General features: G+C 44.0%; 1 protein-coding gene across 1 annotated transcript in view; it reads left to right on the forward strand.

Annotated features, from left to right (window-relative positions):
- KDM3A (lysine demethylase 3A) overlaps positions 1-19,154 on the forward strand; it is a 32,107-nt gene extending 12,953 nt beyond the window's left edge. The window contains exons 9-25 of the mRNA XM_086464051.1: positions 163-734; positions 1,986-2,187; positions 5,298-5,512; positions 8,089-8,241; positions 8,474-8,569; positions 8,900-9,027; positions 10,759-10,945; positions 11,430-11,599; positions 12,385-12,621; positions 13,037-13,208; positions 14,147-14,237; positions 14,807-14,937; positions 15,727-15,846; positions 15,933-16,072; positions 17,532-17,708; positions 17,791-17,925; positions 18,409-19,154. Coding sequence (XP_086320177.1) covers positions 163-734; positions 1,986-2,187; positions 5,298-5,512; positions 8,089-8,241; positions 8,474-8,569; positions 8,900-9,027; positions 10,759-10,945; positions 11,430-11,599; positions 12,385-12,621; positions 13,037-13,208; positions 14,147-14,237; positions 14,807-14,937; positions 15,727-15,846; positions 15,933-16,072; positions 17,532-17,708; positions 17,791-17,925; positions 18,409-18,489 — 3,007 coding nt within the window. The 3' untranslated portion in view covers positions 18,490-19,154. The remainder of the gene's footprint in view (positions 1-162; positions 735-1,985; positions 2,188-5,297; positions 5,513-8,088; positions 8,242-8,473; positions 8,570-8,899; positions 9,028-10,758; positions 10,946-11,429; positions 11,600-12,384; positions 12,622-13,036; positions 13,209-14,146; positions 14,238-14,806; positions 14,938-15,726; positions 15,847-15,932; positions 16,073-17,531; positions 17,709-17,790; positions 17,926-18,408) is intronic.
- Positions 19,155-19,341: the final 187 nt, after the last annotated feature.

Here is a 19,341-nt window from a genome sequence, read left to right on the forward strand (position 1 = left end):
GCTTAACCTCACACAAAATTTAAAATCTTGGAACATCAGAATTCAAAGTACACAATTAAATTTCTTCTTGCAAGCTTTAAATGTGACTAGATAGAGCAGCTGATGCCCTGATTTGTTTGGCATCTTTTTCTTTGTCTAATTATTGCATGTCGTGTGTTTCAGCACTTGCAGACGAAGCTTACCGGAAAGTCATCCATCTTGTCTTAATACTGGAATTAAACCATTGAAGGAAGACCTGACAGCCTTTCCTAAAGTGGGGTTTATATCTAAAGAACAAACGCAAAATCTTAATGATCAAAATGGTAAATATACCTCTTTGACAACCTCAAGATCTTCATCTTTGACTGATTCAGCTAATGTAGAAGGAAACAACCTGAAAAATATAAATGAACCTCTTATGAAGCCTGCAACAAACTTTCCAAAAGAATGCATTTCTGTCAAACAGTTACAACATCTTAGCTCTTCCGTAGCAATACCCAGAGGCAGTAGCACTGTTGAACTGCAGCGGACTTTAGATTGTAGACCCTCAACCTCAGATGCTCATCTTCTCTCTTTTACTGAGTCTGGGGTTAAGTCACAAAGCAATTGCAATAGCCAGAACAGCCACAAAGGAAACAAGATTGATGAACTTACAGACATGGAATTTTTTATTAGAAGAAATTCAAATGAGGTTCTTTATGACAAAAATGAAAATGAAAGCTTTTGGACTGGAAGTGCCAAGGTCCAGGATAATAGTACGTATTTTTAAAACTTCCTGTCATTTGAAAGTCCTTGTAGCTTCTGTAAGTACATACAAGTGGGTCCTTTGTAACGTATACAAGATTACTAATTTAAATTGTGTGAGTGAAGCTGGAATTCGAGTCATTTGTGGGTTCTTTTACAAGGGGAGTGCAGTAAACTTAAGAAAAATGTCTTTTCCTGATAAAGAAAAAGGACTAATCATTAATTTCTAGAAATAAGTTGTTACAAAATGTATGCAAGAACAGAATGGCAAAACAGGTTACAAAAGCAACATTCTGTTTAGAATACAAAAGCTGATGGCATAATGAGACTGCTTTTTTTTTTAGCAATGGTCCTAAACTTTGTAAGCATGGTGAGATGCAGGTTGTTCTCAACAACGCTTTGTTCAAGAGGGGCTTTTGCTTAACTGTTCTGAAAACAAATCAAACAACAAACCCCAACCAACAACAAAGAAAAAGTCCAACCCCACCCCAAAACAACCCACCTTGTTTCTATGTTTTCTGTGGCCCTGTTCCACTTGATGAGCTCTTCAAGTTTTCCGCATGGGACAGGGTGGGAAAGGCTGTGGTTGTTGAAGGAGCCAAACTCCTGATATTATGTGTTGTGCTGCGCATCAGGTGGTGCAGCTGGTCATGCAGGGTTCTGGGAATCTCCCTACACACCCACCTCTTCTTTCTTTCCAATCTCATGTTGCTTGGTCTTGGGTTACCATGTGCTGTTCCATAATTAACACGGGTACGCAGCCAGCCAAGCAGTCGCTGTTGTGCCCTGCCAGGCCTCACCCGCGATGTGGGAGGCAGGGAGACGTTTGGCATCTGTTATAGTAAGATGCTGAAAGCTGTTGCATCGTAAAGGGTGAAAACAGGGCTGCGAAACGGCCAGATTGCACTTCTGTCTTCATTACTTGTGAAATGTGGTCGCTTCATGCCCTGGTCTGCTCAGGGACTGCAGCCCTGATGGCTGAAGAACTTCCATTAAAAGCAGACGCTCTTTCAAAATATTCCTCTGTGGAGGAGCTGTTAAACTTGGGTCCACAGACTGTGACTCCAGTGGCACTATAGCTTGAGGAAGCTTCTGCTGACCTGAAAAGAGGTTTCTGCCAACTGCAAATATTTTATTGTAACTTGGTTTCAATGTAATGTGAAACTTGTAGGAAAAGTTGACATGGAGCTGTTGCTGAAATACATTTGCTTGCGCCTTTGAGACGCTGAAGCTTGTCTAATCTGCCCTACTCTTCCCTGCAGTAATTGTTCGCAAGTCAATTTTAGCAGATGCTTCTAAAGTGAAGAAGCTGCAGCAAAGTGGAGAAGCGTTTGTACAGGACGGCTCCTGCAATAACATCGCACCTCACTTGCATAAGTGCAGGGAATGCCGGCTGGACAGTTACCGGAAGAACAAAGAGCAAAGAGACTCCACTGTCTTCTGTCGGTTCTTTCACTTCAGAAGGTAAGGACAATTTTGACTCCATATGGACCTTGCTGTTCTTTAAGTGTGAATGACATGCCCCACGTCCAAGTTGGACATCTGACCTCCTTTGCTGGAAGGGAGGCTGTTGAGTGCTCGCTGTGGGCTGTAGCATGGACTTCATCTTCAAGGACAGGTGGAAAACCAGTTGTTTGATCAGACTGGTCACATTTAGGGCTCTGGTTCAAAACTGCTAGATGTTAGAGTGTAGCTGTTAAGCATAAGGCCAATATACCTAACTAATGAGTTGTTGCCTGTGGGGTTTTTTTAGCCCTTAGAAATTTTGTAACTCCTTAATTTGAGTAGAAAATATTTTGGCAGGACTTTGAGCTCTTTATTTTGCTGTTCTGGGCTGAGTGCCAATGGGATAACACGAGTTTAGTTTGAATGCTACAGCTCATTAGTATTTGGGATACTAGTGAGAGGGTAGATTCCATGCATGTCTCCTGAAGTTTAGTGGTTGAACATGTGGAGTGTTAGACATATGTCCGCAGCTGCTGGAGAGTTGCAGTGAGTAGCCAGGGCCTTACGGCTGGAGTCACGGAATAGTGATGGGCAAAATAATAATCCGTGTTGTGTTGCTCAGTTTTGTTCCACTTTACACTTAAGAGTTCATGCCACTTCTTCAAGCTTGCCATAGAAACCTTTAATCGGTACGCTCGCTGGGTTTGGGGAGGGTCAGCAAGGCAACTTAAAGGAAAACCCAGTGACTGCCAAGTGGTGGTTGCAGATTAGATTTGGAAAAGCGGCCTCAGATCCTTTACCCGCCACCTACACTCGCTCCAGAGCCTGGTTCTCGATGTGTTTTGATGTTTTAACCACTCTCTAGCTCTTAAGACATCATGAGGAACCCTTTCAAAAAGGGCATTAAACTGGTAGATGAAGCCTATCTGTACGCCACGGGTAGATGTTGTCAAACTGCAGTGTCTGACTTTTTTAACATGCCCTTTCCTTTAAGTTGTGTAAATTTTTTCCATGAACCGTTTGATCTCATGTCCAGATGTTGTTGCATGCTGCTTTTTATTTCCCTCCACACCCACTTAAGCTTTGAGGCATGGACTATGTTTTATGGGAAGAAGGTAATGCTTGTGATATTAGAGAGGAAAAGGAAAAATACTAATTATCACAAGGGAGATGGAACGCTTCCTTATTCTCGGGTTTCGTTTTGATTTTCAGAGGAATGACTTTCTTTTGAAAGGTAGAATTAAAAAAAAAAAGCTATAGGCCTCAGGACCTTTTGAAGAGAGAAAACTCAAAGCAGGAAGGTTACAAAAGTCATGGGTGGGGAAAAAAGTACTCTGCCATGCTTGCATTTGTTTTTTGAGGTTTATTCTTTCACTGCAACACTGTCCCCCTTGCGTGTTTTGTAGCTAAATGTTTAAAAAAAAAATAGATGTGTTGCTAATCTGTTATTTAACCTCAGATTAGAGATTTTATTATATTAAATCTTGGAATCATAGAATAGTTTAGTTTGGAAGGTTTAAAGGCCATCCAGTCCAACTTCCCTGCAGTGAGCAGGGACATCTGTAGCTACATCAGGTTGCCCAGAGCCCAGTCCAACCTGAACCTTGAATGTTTCCAGGGATGGGGCTTCTCCCACCTCTCTGGGCAGCCTGTGCCAGTGTTTCACCACCATCATCATAAAACATTTCTTCCTTACATTTAGCCTAAATCTACCCTCTTTTAGTTTAAAACCATTACTCCTTGTCCTATTGCAACAGCCCTTATTAAAAAGATTGCCCCCACCCTTTCTGTAGGCCCCCCTTAGGTACTGGAAGGCCGCTCTAAGGTCTCCCCGGAGCCTTCTCTTCTCCAGGCTGAACACCCCCAACTCTCTCAGCCTGTCCTCACAGGGGAGCTGCTCCAGCCCCTGATCATCTTCGTGGCCTCCTCTGGACCTGCTCCAACAGGTCTGTGTCTTTCTTGTGCTGGGGCCCCCAGAGCTGGACACAGCCCTGCAGGGGGGCTCTCACCAGGGCAGAGCAGAGGGGCAGAATCCCCTCCCTTGACCTGCTGGCCGCGCTGCTCTTGATGCAGCCCAGGATGCCGTTGGCCTTCTGGGCTGTGAGGGCACGTTGCCGGCTCACATCCAGCTTTGCACCCACTGGTGCCCCCAAGCCCTCTCGGCAGGGCTGCTCTCAACGCGCCCGTCGCCCGGCCCGTGTTGACACCGGGGGTTGCCCCAACCCAGGTGCAGGACCTTGCACTTGAGTGACCCAGGGATAATCCAGTCTTGGGGTAATCTGGCATTAATTGGAACTGTCAAAACCATTTGGGACCAGAGTAATGCTGGACTACACTAGTTCATCGCAGGGTGACAATCCAGACTTGCAGTGCAGTTCAAAGCAGTTCTATCCTTCAGTTTAGAACTTGCAGCTGATGGAACCATCCCTTTGTGTTGAACGTGAAATCTGCCGTGTCTGAAGGTTGCATTTGTCTGGTGATACCGGTTGCCAGCGCCTGTTTTCTTGCTGCACTTCAATGATAGTGAGCACGTGTTGTCATCAGAAGTCAACTTCCCTCTACAGCACTTAGTAAAAAGGCTCCTGAAAACATGAGCAGAACTCTTGATGGTTTTTCGTTAATAAACTTGTGACAATACGGATCTCCATTCTCCACCTATTCATAATCACTCAAGATACATCTTACTCAGATTTTGCTCAATTTTTTTTTTGGCAGCTACTTCCAAAATAATTGTTACTGAAATATATTCTATATTTCAGGTGTTCTAATTTCTCTTGTGAGTTGTACATAGTTCTAGACTAAATTCTTACTGTTATGTCCTCTGACATGCCAATGCACTTCAGAAATTAACTTGATTTGTGTTTATGTGATAAAAAGATCTTTAGTTAAGAAATCTGCCTTTCAACAGAAAACTGATGTTCTGAGTCTTTTTTTCTTTTTTTAAGCATTAAGCATGCTTAAAGCTAATGACCAGTATTTTTACCCGTGTCTGTTGTAACTGTTGAGAATTAAACTCGTTGGCGTACAGTACACATGTTTGCAGTTTGGACATTGACTCGTGGGAATGAATGTAAACTAATAACACATTTGAGATGATGGGTTTTCTCCTTTTCCCCCTCTTTCTGAAGGCTGCAGTTTAATAAGCATGGAATACTGCGTGAGGAAGGCTTCTTAACTCCAAATAAGTACGACCCTGAGGCTATTAGCTTGTGGCTACCTTTATCAAAAAACGTTGTGGGTCTAGATCTCGACACAGCGAAGTACATCCTGGCCAACATTGGAGACCACTTCTGTCAGCTGGTCATATCTGAAAAGGAAGTTATGTCTACGATTGAACCACACAGTAAGATCAGTTTGTATCAAAACAGTCCGTATTTCAATAGCTTTATGTGAAACTTTAGGCTTCTGACCTCTGTGAAAATATATTGCATGCATTTGGAAGTGTCATACAAGACCCCTGTGTTTCCCTCTCTTCTCAGAGAGAGGTAACGGTTAAGATGCAGTGTGACTTGGCATCAGCAGCTCTTTGCTCACAGGCAGGGGGAAAGGGAAAAGTAATTCTACCCTTCTTTGTCAGAAGAATTTTCTCAATTTATCAAATTACTTTTCCTGTTGCAGGGACTGTGATCTGTTATACAACAAAGTGTAAAAAAAAAAAAAAAAATAAACCAAACCAGTAGGCAGCTGACAACCATCTATTCTTGGCGTGTAAACCAAGTAAAGATTTAATTTTGACCGCACAGATTCTGTTAGATTGCTTTGGTCCTGTTTTGCTGTTGTTGCATAATGGACCTGATGCTGCCTGTCGAGTCAGTAAAGAAATCTCTTCCACCTGAAACTTTCCAGTAGGACTGTTTCAAGTGATGGTACGCACAGCCCTGTTGGGAATAGACCCGGAGAGGTGCTGTTGATGGGGTCACCGTCTGCAGGGCTCCGTCAGCGCGGACAGGGCGAACCTTGCCGCCTCAAACAGTGGTGTAGGCAAACGGGGAAGGCTGTGATCTTGCATAATCACTTCTCAGAGTAGAATGACTCTTCTAATCCAAAAAGCAAATATGGCTTTAAGTACATGACCGAGGTGCAGTACAGTTTACACAGTTGTCTACCCAATGTCTTCTGCGTTGGGGTAGTGCTGATGTTATATAAAGATCCTATCAGTTTACCAGTCGCTCAAAGGTTTTGCACAGCAGAAACCTGAACAGGCCTGAATGCCCTTCAAAAGGGGAGGGAAGACTTGAGGTGTTTCAGAAACGCTTGCTGGACTGCTTGGGACCTGGGAGCTCTGCTCTTTGCTTAAACTGGGACATACTCAGGCCTGTGGAGTTGAAGTGTCAATAGGCAGAGTGAGAGGTACAGACTGGAATACTGAAACAGTTTCAGAAGGATGAAATTTTGGGTGGCATTCATGAAACAAAGGGGAGGTGTTGTGTTTCTTGATAGCAGAGGATGCATCTGTTAGCATACCTACCAGAAACATCCTCTGCTTAAAAACACAAAGACACAGGTGAGTTCTGGAGTTGGTTTGAAAGGAGCAAAATGTCAATAATTCCTCTTTGATTGTTTATTGCCGTGGCTGGTGAGAGTAAAGGAACTCAAACTTGTTAAAATGGAGGATATTTTTAATGTCCTGGGTAGGAAAGAAGTAATTTATGGTCTAGATATTCGTTCTTCTTTGAATGGTTCAGTGTTCAGTGAAAGAGTGCTCACTCAGCTGGTACAGGAAAAAGGTAGATTCTTCTGCCACCCAGGCAGCTGGTTTGAAGTTACAATAAAATTTCTTTGCAGAGTTCAGTGGAAATGATACCTTTTCATACACATTCTGTCTCTGACAAACAGACCTTTTCCAAAATGTCAAAATACTTTGTTCAGCTACTGCTTTTTAGGGGATTGTTTATGTTTGAATCTTTTTGCACTCCAGTGTGTCTCGGGGTCAGCCCTGCTCTTTACCAGTCAGTTACCAGACTGGGTGGTAGAGCCACAAGACAACAAGTGTGAGGGAGAAAATTATTTGGGAGAGCTCCCTTAAAGCGAGTTCCTTAAAGGATTAGTAGAAAAGCACAAGTGAAATTATCCCCGTGTAGTAAAAGGTTGACCTGTGTAGAAGGAACAGCTTGTTGGGTCACATTGCTCCTTGGCCACCAAGTGCCAAAAGGAGACCTACAGAAAGAGGAGAGAGGATCAAACTACAGAGAGGAAACAAAAGAACAGGAGGAGCAGATAAGGACAAAATTCAGAAAACTGAAATATGAAATGACATGCAGAAGATAACAAACTCCCCCTTCATCCTGCTTTGGGGAAACTGGAGGATTGGTCTAGAAAATGGTAAATATAGTGCGTGTTTTTTAAAAGGCAGAGAAGAATGGAGCTGGTGATATTTAGAACTCTTGTCTCCTGGAAGAATTTTGAAGCAAGCAGCCAAACAATTTTTACCTCCTACTTAAGAACAAATTGTGCCAAGCTATGCTAGTGGTGTTCCATACATAGTTAAGGGGCTTTACACAGAAGAAAAGCAACAGATGTCTCGGATCCCGGTGTGGTTTTTTTTAGCATACATTAGGACATGGTCTCTCATAACTCGCTTTTAAAATTAAGAAACATTGTGGGCAGAAAAGTTTCAGAGAAGTTACAAGTGTGGAAGGAGGTAGGAGGAGGCAGATGTGTGCTTTCTGTCTAGTCTAGTGTTCTAGCTGGCGACATGATGATGATCAGGCTAAAATAATCTACGTCATGGAGCCCTGGAAGGGCTTGTAATTTTTTGGAGGATACTGTCAGAGTTTGGGATGTTTTGAGTGTTTTGGAGTTCTGATACAAAAACAGGTCTGAGTCTTACATCACTAAAGGGTTTTAGTGTAGCTGTATTTAACATGTAAATATTTTGGTTTTAAGATAACACTTTGACTAATCTGTCCACTCCCACAGGACAGGTAGCCTGGAAGCGTGCAGTTCGTGGAGTTCGAGAAATGTGTGACGTCTGTGACACCACCATCTTCAACCTTCATTGGGTCTGCTCCAAGTGTGGCTTTGGGGTGTGTGTGGATTGTTACAGGATGAAGAAAAAAAGCTTACACGAAGGTGAGAATGTACATTGCTGCTTTAAACAAAGGGGGAGAGGGGAAAGAAAACCTCTGTTTTGAACTTGGAAGTCAGTAACACCCTTAAACAACAGGCCAAGTAAACCTTCCCAACAAAAAGAACATGTTGTAGACCTGTGGTTTCATTTACGTCAATAATAGTAAAACATGTAACTTCCCAGAGGAGGGGGAAAGATGCACAAATAAAACAATTGAACGGTTTTGTTTTACAGATGATGATTCAGATACTTTCTCCTGGTTTAAATGCGTGAAGGGGCAGGTACATGAACCAGAAAATCTAATGCCTACACAAATAATTCCTGGAAAAGGTATTTTATATATTTGATTGGAATGAAAAAATGCTGTAGGTTTTTGCTGTCTTTTGTATGTTGTTGATACTGTGCTGTGTTGAGGGAGTTTTTTTTTAGTAAAAAATTAGCAAAAGCTTAGTATTTATTGTCCAAAGCCTGGAACAGCCTGTGTATGTAGTACTGTTATCTCTGACCTTTACAAAGAAGTAGCAAAACTTCTTGTTTAGTGATGAACTGTGCTTGTGCACTATTGCTTACCTGCACAGCGCACACGAGTTCTTAAAAAGTCTTGTTGAATGCTGGATGCTCTAATTACAGGTGAGCTCACTAATGACTCTCTTCCCCCAGCTCTCTATGACGTTGGTGATATCGTTCACTCCGTAAGAACCAAGTGGGGAATAAAGGCAAATTGTCCTTGTGCAAATAAGCAGTTCAAGGCACTGTCGAAGCCAACTCTAAAGGAGGATTCCAAACAGGTATCGCTACTGCCTCACCCTCTGTCTCTGCAGGATGGGTTTGCCTCAGTCTGCAACCCCTATTTCAAGCTCATGGTAATTGACTTTGTAGGTGTGTCAATCCCGAGTGCTGCTGATAACCCCACCTCGTAGGGTCGTGCTCCCGGTGGGGACTGGGCGGTCGTGCCCCCAGTGGGGACTGGGCGTTCATCTTTCTGGCTCAGTTCTTTTGTAAGTTTTGGAGAAAATCTCACTGTGTCCCTTTGACACACTGGTGCTTCAGTAAGTGACCTATCCTTGAAAAATGCTCAGTGAGGATTTTTTACAGCAAAAATAGGACCTATGAGAGAATCCTTAAGAGCCTTAAGAAGACACTGGTGGGAATGGCTGTGACGTGTAGGCTATACCTTGGGTCCTGGAGATGTAATACGTGCAGCATCTAAAAGAATAGGGTGGAAGAGCACTGGAATTCATAAAAGAACTAAGTGTGAATAAAACTGAGGGCTAGAGCAGTATGGAGAAGCACTGAGTTCTCTGGGAATCCTGGTAGAAAATTTGATCCTTATTATAGTTAAAAAAACCCTGAACAACTAAACCCCATCATATGTTTATTTGTAAATGGATGGAGGGTTTTTTTGCTTTTGAAAATCGAGCACAAACTAATGGCTCGGTTTTGCAGCATCTTGCCAGAAAGCAGCTGAATTAAGTAATTTTAATTTTGATGTATGCTTATTCATAAACTCATTTTGAGAATGTGTTCCTTTAAAAAGCAGGCTGAGCTTGATTATGGTGTTGTAATCAGTAGAAGAGATGAAAAATACATGAAGTGTTAAAAGCAAGGAAGATGGTTAGTGATTCAAAAGTTAGCATGAGACTGACCTAACTTCAGCCTTCTGTCTCTTGAGATTTCCTCCATGACCCTGGACAATCAGCTGCATTGAAATTTATTTATACCTCCCTTTCTGTAAAACTAGGTACTGCACTGGTGGTGTGAGGATAAGCTTATTAAAGTTTGAAGCATTTCATGTTATGTCATGTTTGGAATCCTTACTGAGCATCAGCAGTTAAGAGATGAAATAAAGAACGAGGCAATAGGCAGACACTGGTGCAGAATGATTTCTTGACTGGAAAGTATTTGAGCAGAGAAGCAATTTGGCCAGTCATGCAGGAATGCCAGGGCAAAGCAGTAGTTCTGGTTAGTCTGTTACCTGGAATCTACAAGTGAGTGGATGAATCAGCTGCACAGTGAAGGCGCAGCAGCCCTGTGCGGGGTTGTGCTGGCCGGGCCAGTGCTGCCCTCGTGTGCGGGTGTATTTCAGACCCAGCGGGTGAGCGGGCTTTGGCCACTTCCCGAAAATAAAGCTTTGGGAGCGCTATGTGTTTTCTTTAGTCTGCTGAGCTAGACCTCTGGCGTAGTCCTGGTCTGAACAGCAGCTCTAGCTGGAACGGCGAGCACACTGCTGTTAGCGCTGCGTTTGGTTCCCGGGGCAGTCCCAGAAAATGCGCCTGGGAAAGTGAGCTGCCTGTGCTTGTCTTGAGGAGCGATGGGCTCTGCCTGCTTTTAGAGTCAGGAGGTCCCAAATCCTGCTGGATTGTCATCTCCGGGCTGATGCCGTGATGCAATGCTGACCTCTTGTGGAGATCGGAGGGTTTTAAGGGACAAACCATTTTGGGGCGAGATTGGACTTGGAAGGGCTTGCTTCCCCTTCTTGAGTAGTGTTTGCGTCTGAAGTCCTCGCTTTCTTTTCTCAGAACCTGGCACCTGGAGAGAGGACCAGCCTTCAACATAACAGCTTTGTCCTGAGCCCACAAGTCACTACACACGATCCTCCTCTAAAGTCAGCAATTGGAAGCAAACAAACTGCTTCAGTAAATACTTCTCCTTCATTAAGTTGGCTATCAAATCTAACAAGTGGAAACGTGAATAAAGAGAACAAAGGTATGTGCAGACCCAGTGAAGAGTAAACCCTTTGTGGCTGTTTGTCAGCAGAATATAGATCAGACCCAGCAGTATCTCCTGTTGGGAACGATGGGATCTGCCTGCTGGGATGGGTGTGCAGTGCCTGTGCTGCCAGGCTGGTCCATGGTGATGACTTGGAGTGAAACCTGGCAGGGTTAGTGTGCTCTTTTCTGAAAACTGCATTAATAGCCCATGGGCGCAAGTATTCTTGAAAATGTAATTTGAGAATGTATTTATTTTAGAATGTGTGAGTTTAAAAACGTTGGACTATTGAAGAAAGTGAAGCAAAAGGAGTGTTTTGTCTGCATCGAGAGGCCATTTATACACATATGTACATACATACATGTGTGCCTATGGGAGTATCTGGTCTTAAAACCCCATAAAAATCCAAAGCATATACATTTGATGGTTCAGAGGTTTAATCCTTGCGTTGTTCTCAGATGTGTTCTTCTCTTCGTTTCAGAGAAACTCCCCATACCTATTTCAAAGAATGAAAATAAACCTCTTCAGACACTCCCCAGCTTAGCTAAGCCTGCTGCAGCCCTGCAGACCTTCAACAGTGCAATATTAACCCCCGTGAGCAACAATAACACAGGCTTCTTGAGGAATCTCTTGAACTCTTCTGGAGGAAAGGTATATGACAGTTTTGGTTTACAGGTTTGAGTTGATACCAGGCTTTGACTACTGTTCTAAACCTGTGAACCGCTGCCACAGACATGAGTCACAGCAGGTGACATTCTGGCTGTGTTTGGGAAGGACTGAATTCAGTTTCTGTGATGCAGTGCTCCAGTTAGTGCTTGCTAGAGTAGTAGCTTGGTGGTACTGTCAGCAAGTCTGGCTTGGTGAGGGATTTGGAAGCAAGTGATAAAGCAGATTAATTTACTTAGGCTATTGTCTGCCTGGTGCATTGGTTGGCATGTCCATTAGATTCAAAAAAGAAGCATCAAGGAACTTAAAGATCGAGGGGAAGAACATTCTGTGGCGGGTGACTCTTTCCCACACCTCGTTTCCAGACTGGTTCACTGGGCTTTGGCCCTTACGGATGTGACTTCAAACAGGTGGGGTAAAGTACTGGCCTTGAGAGTTCCTTGATGAAACCATTTCTGGGTTTTGATAGAAAGAAAGTCCAGCTTCATGCTGTATTTCATGGTTTTCAGCGGCGTTGCTGAAATGTAAATCAGAGCAGAATTTCTTATGCCAGAATGCTGTAGACAAAGTGTCAGAAATGGCATTGGCACTTACGGATGGTGAGTTTCTAGACAGCAAAGTTCTGCAGACTTTTGTTTCTCTGCACCATTGTGAGCTCAAGTGAAAAACTTGGAAAGTAGCAAATATCTTGTTTAAAGCCTGCAGGACAAGGTAACAGAAGTGCACCAACTTCTTTTTCTGTTCTTATCTTTTTCTTTTTTGTAAATCAGACAGACAATGGACTCAAGAGTACACCCAAAATCCTTGATGACATTTTTGCTTCCCTGGTGCAAAATAGGACCATTACAGACTTGCCTAAGAAACCTCAAGGACTGACTATAAAGCCTACGATAATGGGCTTCGATACGCCTCACTACTGGTTATGTGATAACCGCTTGCTGTGTCTTCAAGATCCCAACAATGAAAGCAATTGGAATGTCTTCAGGGAGTGCTGGAAGCAGGGACAGGTATTGCAGTTTTACTGCTTTTTCTGTTTCTCTGCTTTGCCCTTTAACTGAAGTGCAGGCACAGACTTACTGCAGTGGTAAGCCACTCGAAACCTTCATCGAGCGTGCTGCGTGAACGCTGGTTGATCCCTGGATAAAAATATGTATTATCTTACGGTCTGAAATCAGTTTCTAAACACACTGCTGGACTTAGGGCTCTGTATAAAAAAACCTGCCTCGTGGCTTGAAATAAGGAATGATCAAATACACGGCACAAAGCTGGTAAGGCAGGCTGAGCGTTTATTTCGGAAAATACAATGTTTGCGAAGTGCCTGCGTTCAGATGTTCAGCACGTTCTGTGCATTACCCTGTTCTGGCTGGAATTGGGATTTTTGGTGTTGAGCAATTCTTCCGATCACGTTACTCTTCTTCACAGCCTGTGATGGTGTCGGGAGTGCATCACAAGTTAAACGCAGACCTCTGGCGACCCGAGTCCTTTCGGAAGGAATTTGGCCAACAGGAAGTAGATCTGGTGAACTGCAGGACCAACGAGATCATCACCGGAGCTACTGTAGGGGATTTCTGGGATGGATTTGAAGACATTTCAAGTAAGTAGCGTGAACCTTTGTTGCAGTAGGTAACGCAATCTGCCCTAGCACAGAGTTGTCATCCTTAAGCAGCGTAAAAGATGTTCCAGCTTCTTCTTCATCCTGGCCAGTGTGTCTGCAGTGTGGTGTCACCACGTGTGCTTGCTGGGTGGTGGACTGGGTAGAAGGAGGACTTTCCTTTGGGAGTGTGTTTGCCTGCCTTTACTCTTTTGGGGAAGCGTTCTGAGAAAGTTTGGGGTTTTCCTAGCAACAGGCTCACCTGTCAGCTTTCTTTGCCTGGTTGAGTGAAACAGGAGCAGGCGTAGGGCTGGTGCTCACCACGTGAGTGGGTTCTGCCATTTAACTTGCAGGTGCCTTTTGTTCCTAAGGAACTATAGTTACGTTGTATGAAAATGGGTTTAGGGGAGGCCAGCATGAGGTTTGGCATTTTTTTCACTTCTGGGTGAAAACAGACTTTTTCCAGAATTAATACTTGCTGTGGCAGCTGGAGTTCTGCTTCGTCTGCTTGTGTGATGTAAACTTAAGGAATTTGCTACTTGGGGCAAGAAGAGTGGGAGCTGGAAGGCTCGCTTACACCTTGCTTTTCTGTTGCTTGAGCTTTGAAAAGATGTCGCTTTATCATCGGCTGCTGTACCCTCAGTGTACAAAAGGTGCCTGAGCTAAATTGTACAAAAAGGTTTTTGTGCACCAAACAGTTACCTGAGCTACGCTGTGGGAAGTGCTTGGGCAGAGGAGGACTTGTCTAGTCTGGAATCTCCTGTTGTAACACGTTGGTGATGGCAGTAATACCCAGCTGTGGTGTCAGGTGAACTTGTATGTCTCTGGTCCTGCATAAATAGTTGCAGAATGCACATGATTTTAAACTAGAGATAAGGATTCCTTTGGATTTCGAGTTGTACAACTATTCAAAACTAAGACTTGCTAATATTTGACAACAGGTCGCCTGAGAACGGAAGAAGGAGAGCCAATGGTGTTGAAGCTCAAAGACTGGCCTCCAGGAGAAGACTTCAGAGATATGATGCCTTCTCGGTATGAATATACAAAGAAACCGTTCATCACTGGTGTGGTGGGCCCCCAAAGTAACAGAACGTAGGAACCTTGATACGGTTTGACACCTGCTTCAGCTCCGAGAAGCAGTTGGCCACATGGGAACCATTTTGTTTCTCTGAGATGCCCAACATGGCTGGAAATGCCATGTTTTACGATAAATTTTTATGTAGTTCATTGTATTGATTGCAAAGTAAAGCAAGTACCTAAAATTGTTAATGACTGGTTAAACTTCCTAAAAGCCTGAGTCATTTTGAAGTCTAAAGTTCAGTTGAAGCTTATTTTTTTGCCAAACGTTTTTAAGTATTCTGACCAACTCTGTTTGATACTAGCTGAGATGAGTACACGAGGAAGTAGCATTACTCTAGAGCAGTTAAATTTGTTTATCTGTTGTATTCCTCTGTCCTTGTTTTGTTCCTTTTCGTGGTGCCCAGTAAACCCTGAGGGGGAAGGAGTACAGTTTCTTGACTGCAGAAAGCTTTTGCTGCAGTCTTATTTTAGTCTACTTTTTTTATCACTTCCTAACATGAAGTTGTGCTGTATTACTTTAGGTTTGATGATCTGATGAAAAATATTCCGTTGCCGGAATACACTAGGAGAGGCGGGAAGCTTAACCTTGCCTCGCGACTTCCCAACTATTTTGTACGACCGGATTTGGGGCCGAAGATGTACAATGCGTACGGTAAGGGCTTTTCCACTCTCAAGGTCACACTGACCACACGTTCCAATTAAAATTGCCGGTAAATGAAATGAATCCTTGCTGTTGTAGACAACTTGATTAAATCCCATTGATTTGAAAACCGAACTTTGGCTCACTTATAGGTATTAGTGATGTCCAGAGCACTGTGTGATTTCATTAAACGTTTTTGTCCAGGTGGCTTCGAGCCAGCACTGTCTATTCCCAGGCTTCCAGTCCGCTTGCTCCACGTGTCTCTGTCCTATTGCAGGACACGTGTATTTGTTGTTTTGCTACTTCTGGCTGTATCACTTTTTGGTATTTCTCCTTTTTGGGCTGTGTCATTTAGTTTTTGGTTTCTTGAGCAGTGCTTTCCATGGCTAGTTCATCTGCTGTCACTCAAAAGGCATTTAAAGGTAAGCCTGATCGTGGCTGGTAAATACTGTAGCAGCTGCCTTTTAGAGTGAAAAAGAGACTTTCTGAGGATGCTTTAGTCTGAACTGCTATAGAAACCCTCTTCTAGCAGGACTTAAACATGCCTTTTGCATGTCAGGCAGCCTAGGTATAGTTACGGATCGATACCTCAGCTTGATGTGTCGGCCGGTAAACGGGTCACTTGGGAAGACACAAACAAGATGGGGCAAGGTCCTGGATATTAAAGTCTGTGGCTGTACTGGAATCACATGCTGATAACAGTAAAAGCCCTCTGGTCTCTTCAGATGGCGCTGCTGAGAGCGGACAAGGTTTCTTTTTGTCTTACTAATGTACCTGCTACTCCCCCTCCCTGCCCTCCAGGCTTAATAACGCCAGAGGATAGGAAATACGGCACAACAAACCTTCACTTAGATGTGTCTGATGCAGCCAATGTTATGGTTTACGTGGGGATCCCCAAAGGCCAGGCTGATCAAGAAGAAGGTAAAGCCTTTCTTGTGTTCGGGGGGTTATCTCTGTGGTCGGAGGGAAGGTCCCTTAGTGTAACCGCTCCTGCTGGCTCTCAACAGAAGTGCTTAAAACCATACAAGATGGTGATTCTGACGAATTGACCATTAAGCGTTTCACTGAAAGCCGAGAAAAACCTGGAGCTCTGTGGCACATTTATGCTGCGAAAGATACAGAGAAGATCCGGGAATTCCTTAAAAAGGTAAGCCCTTGCCTCTTAAAAACAGATCTCCTCTCTGTGTAGGCTTGCAAACACGTATCTTTGGAGTTTTCTCCTCCTTTCTATCCCAGTCATTCTGGAAACAAATGTACTTGAGTTGTATCCAAGATAAAACTTATTGTGTGCTATGGGTCTTGTAGGAGCTGAGGAGTGAGTTGGAGCTTGAAGTTACCCTGTATGTAGCTACACTGCGTTCACCCACACTTCTTACAGCACAAGTCATGACATCATGTAATGAACCAAAAATGGCTGGCTTAGACTTGAGCAAAACCAGTTTAATCTTAAACTAGATCCTTCTTAAAAGCACCTATGTGCAATGTTCTTGGGAAATGTCAGAGCAGTATGTGGTGCATAGAGTTCTTCCTTGTTCTCTCCCTTTTCCTACTTTTTTTTTTCTTCTGTACTACGAGGTTTGGGTTAAAGGAAAAGCACAAGGTATTTTGGGTGATGTTTTCATTGGAGTTAAAAGTTGAGATGTGATATTACATCCAAAAGGGCTTGTTTCAGTATTTAAATTCACCACAAATGGTCCTGAGCTCTTGGGGGTCTTAATTCTGGGACTTCTTTGATGCTCCAAAAGTGGAAAGAGCCAAGATGTTGACGTTTGAAAGGATAAACGGGATGATCTGAACAACTGTTGGCCTCATCAGCCTGACTGTTGTCTTAGGCAGAAGCCTAGAGATGCTACAGCAGATTTGTTTAGTAGTAACAAAGAACAAATCTTCTGCTTGACGAAACGTGACACTGAATTTGATAAGCGTTGGCATTTTGGGTTTTGACATGCGTCTCGCACCTCTTCTTGGTCCCTTGTGGCGTACGTGCTTGCAGGCGCGAGGCTCTCAGCAGCTTGGCTTGGAGCAGCACCAAGCTGTTTGTCGCCTCCCAAATGAGTTTTTGGGCTACAGCCCTGGGTGCACACGATTGCCGCAGCAAACTGGATTTGTAATGGGACTCTGCAGAAATTCTCCGCCCAGAGCCCTCAAATTTCTCTTCTGAAGTGCTTGTGCCTCCCGGCCTCCCCTCTCCTGAAAAATCTAGTTGGCATCCTCCGCTTTGGTCAGTGAGCACACCGGTTAGTGCTGGCCTCGGGGCGGACACGCGCTGAATTCCGTACTCCGGCCGTTTCTTCTAGTTACGGGCTGTAGTAGTGTGAGAGGATGGATCCCACGTGCCACTGGTTCCCACTGTGGACACAGGGGAGTCCTTAACCCTTGGGTTTTGCCCAAATGCGAATGGGGTTTGCTGCCACTGCCCGCACCCACCTTCGCCAGGTGTCTGTGAAGCAGGAGGGACTGAGGAAGACTCCAGACCTTTCGGGGTGTAACTCCCACACCTGACCACAGGGTGCCAGTCACCGCCTGGCGGGCGTGCGGACGAGGCAGGGCAGATCCCTGTGAGGCGGTCCCCGCGTTACAACGCCTGTCCTCTTGTGCCTTTCCAGGTGGCGGAAGAACAAGGTCAAGAAAACCCCGTGGACCACGATCCCATCCACGATCAGAGTTGGTACTTGGACCGATCGCTGAGAAAACGCCTTCATCAAGAGTACGGAGTTCAAGGCTGGGCTATTGTACAGTTTCTAGGAGATGTAGTTTTCATTCCAGCAGGAGCTCCCCACCAGGCAAGGACCAGGGACGCTGTTACAGCCTGACCACTTGGGCAGACTCCTCAGCACGTGGCTAATGCTTGTTTGTTCTCTCTAGGTTCATAATTTGTACAGTTGTATTAAAGTTGCAGAAGACTTTGTATCCCCAGAGCATGTCAAACATTGCTTCTGGCTCACTCAGGAATTTAGATACCTGTCGCATACGCATACGAACCATGAAGATAAACTGCAGGTAACTTGCCGATGCCCAAGATGAACCCTGCCCTTCTTAACCCTTCCAAAAAAAGCCACCAAAAACCTACAGACCACCCCCCACCACTCCCATAAGGGGCATGTCCACACAACCCAAGTTTTTTTCACATTCAGATCCGCTTTAACACATTGGGTCTTGAAGAGGAATTTCTGTAAGCTTCTGAATGGTTACCAGTTTTCTAGTAGCGTTGACGAAGCTTCTCCCGAGGTTCCTTTTGAAATGTTCTCTTCTTCCACTTCACTTTTGCACTGCTCTCCAGAGGCTACGGGGTTTCACTTGACACCCTGGTAGAATTGGAACCTTATCTTCATAGGTCAGGGATTGACCTGAGGCGCCGTGCGGGTGAGCATGGTCAAAGCGGGAGGAGAGCTGCGCGGGGCGGTCTCTGCGTGTCAGAGGTCCAACCTGACCCCAACCCCGCTGTTTACTTGTGACACTAAAGGCTGTGTTTTCTCCTCCTAGGTGAAGAATGTCATATACCACGCTGTTAAAGACGCAGTTGGGATACTGAGAGCGAACGAATCCAGCCTTAGCAGACCGTGAAGCAGGAAGCCTTAACCCCACACTATGAAACAGAAGCGTTGGCAGCTGTTTTAACTACTCAGTCAGGACCTCTGTGGACTTTTGAGATTATATGAATGTTACCTCATCTTCCTTTCGGCAGTACCAGAGGGTCGTGGTACTATGTTCTGTGTATTCTTCCAATGTTTACAAACCTGATATGTATATGTAGTAATATGTATGGACTGTGGCATACTGTGAATGCTCAGTTGCAATAGGACTTTATATGGAGTTGCTCTCCAAAGTGTACAAAATACCTCCTATAGAACTGTGGGAAACGATTCCAAATTACTCGTTTGAAAACTATTATTCAAAATATTGTAAAGCTCCAGTTTTTAAAATTTATTTTGGGGTGGAAGGAAGGATGGCGTCGCCCAATTTCATAACCGATTTGCGTAAAAAGAAGAATGCGGTTCTGGAAGTTCACATTAACGTAGAACTAGCATTTAAAAGTAGCTTTAAGCTATTGTATAGTAACATAGAGATGGGGGTTAACCATCTTTAGGTAAATGTATTTAAATTTCTAAATGTTAAGAGAAGCTTTTAATCAAATGTCTTCTGTTTGAAACTGCTCTTTAATTTGAACTGATGTTTAATTCTCTGGTTTTTAACACTGAATGGTCTACATAAAGTTCTTCTATTTCAGATACTGTTCCTTGCCTGTCTTCTTCCCCTGGCTCTTTAAAATGGAATTAACTTGATGCAGTGCTTTGAAATGCAAAAGAAAATTGTGTATCGTATCCTGCTCATACTGGTTTATGAAGTAGCTGAAGGCTCAGGGTATTGAGTTGGGTGACAGACCTGCTTATAGGTTGGGCTTTTCGATTAACCAAA

Source organism: Leptosomus discolor, chromosome 4 (assembly GCF_034619465.1).
Source record: "Leptosomus discolor isolate bLepDis1 chromosome 4, bLepDis1.hap2, whole genome shotgun sequence".
Classification (NCBI taxonomy): Eukaryota; Metazoa; Chordata; class Aves; order Leptosomiformes; family Leptosomidae; genus Leptosomus; species Leptosomus discolor.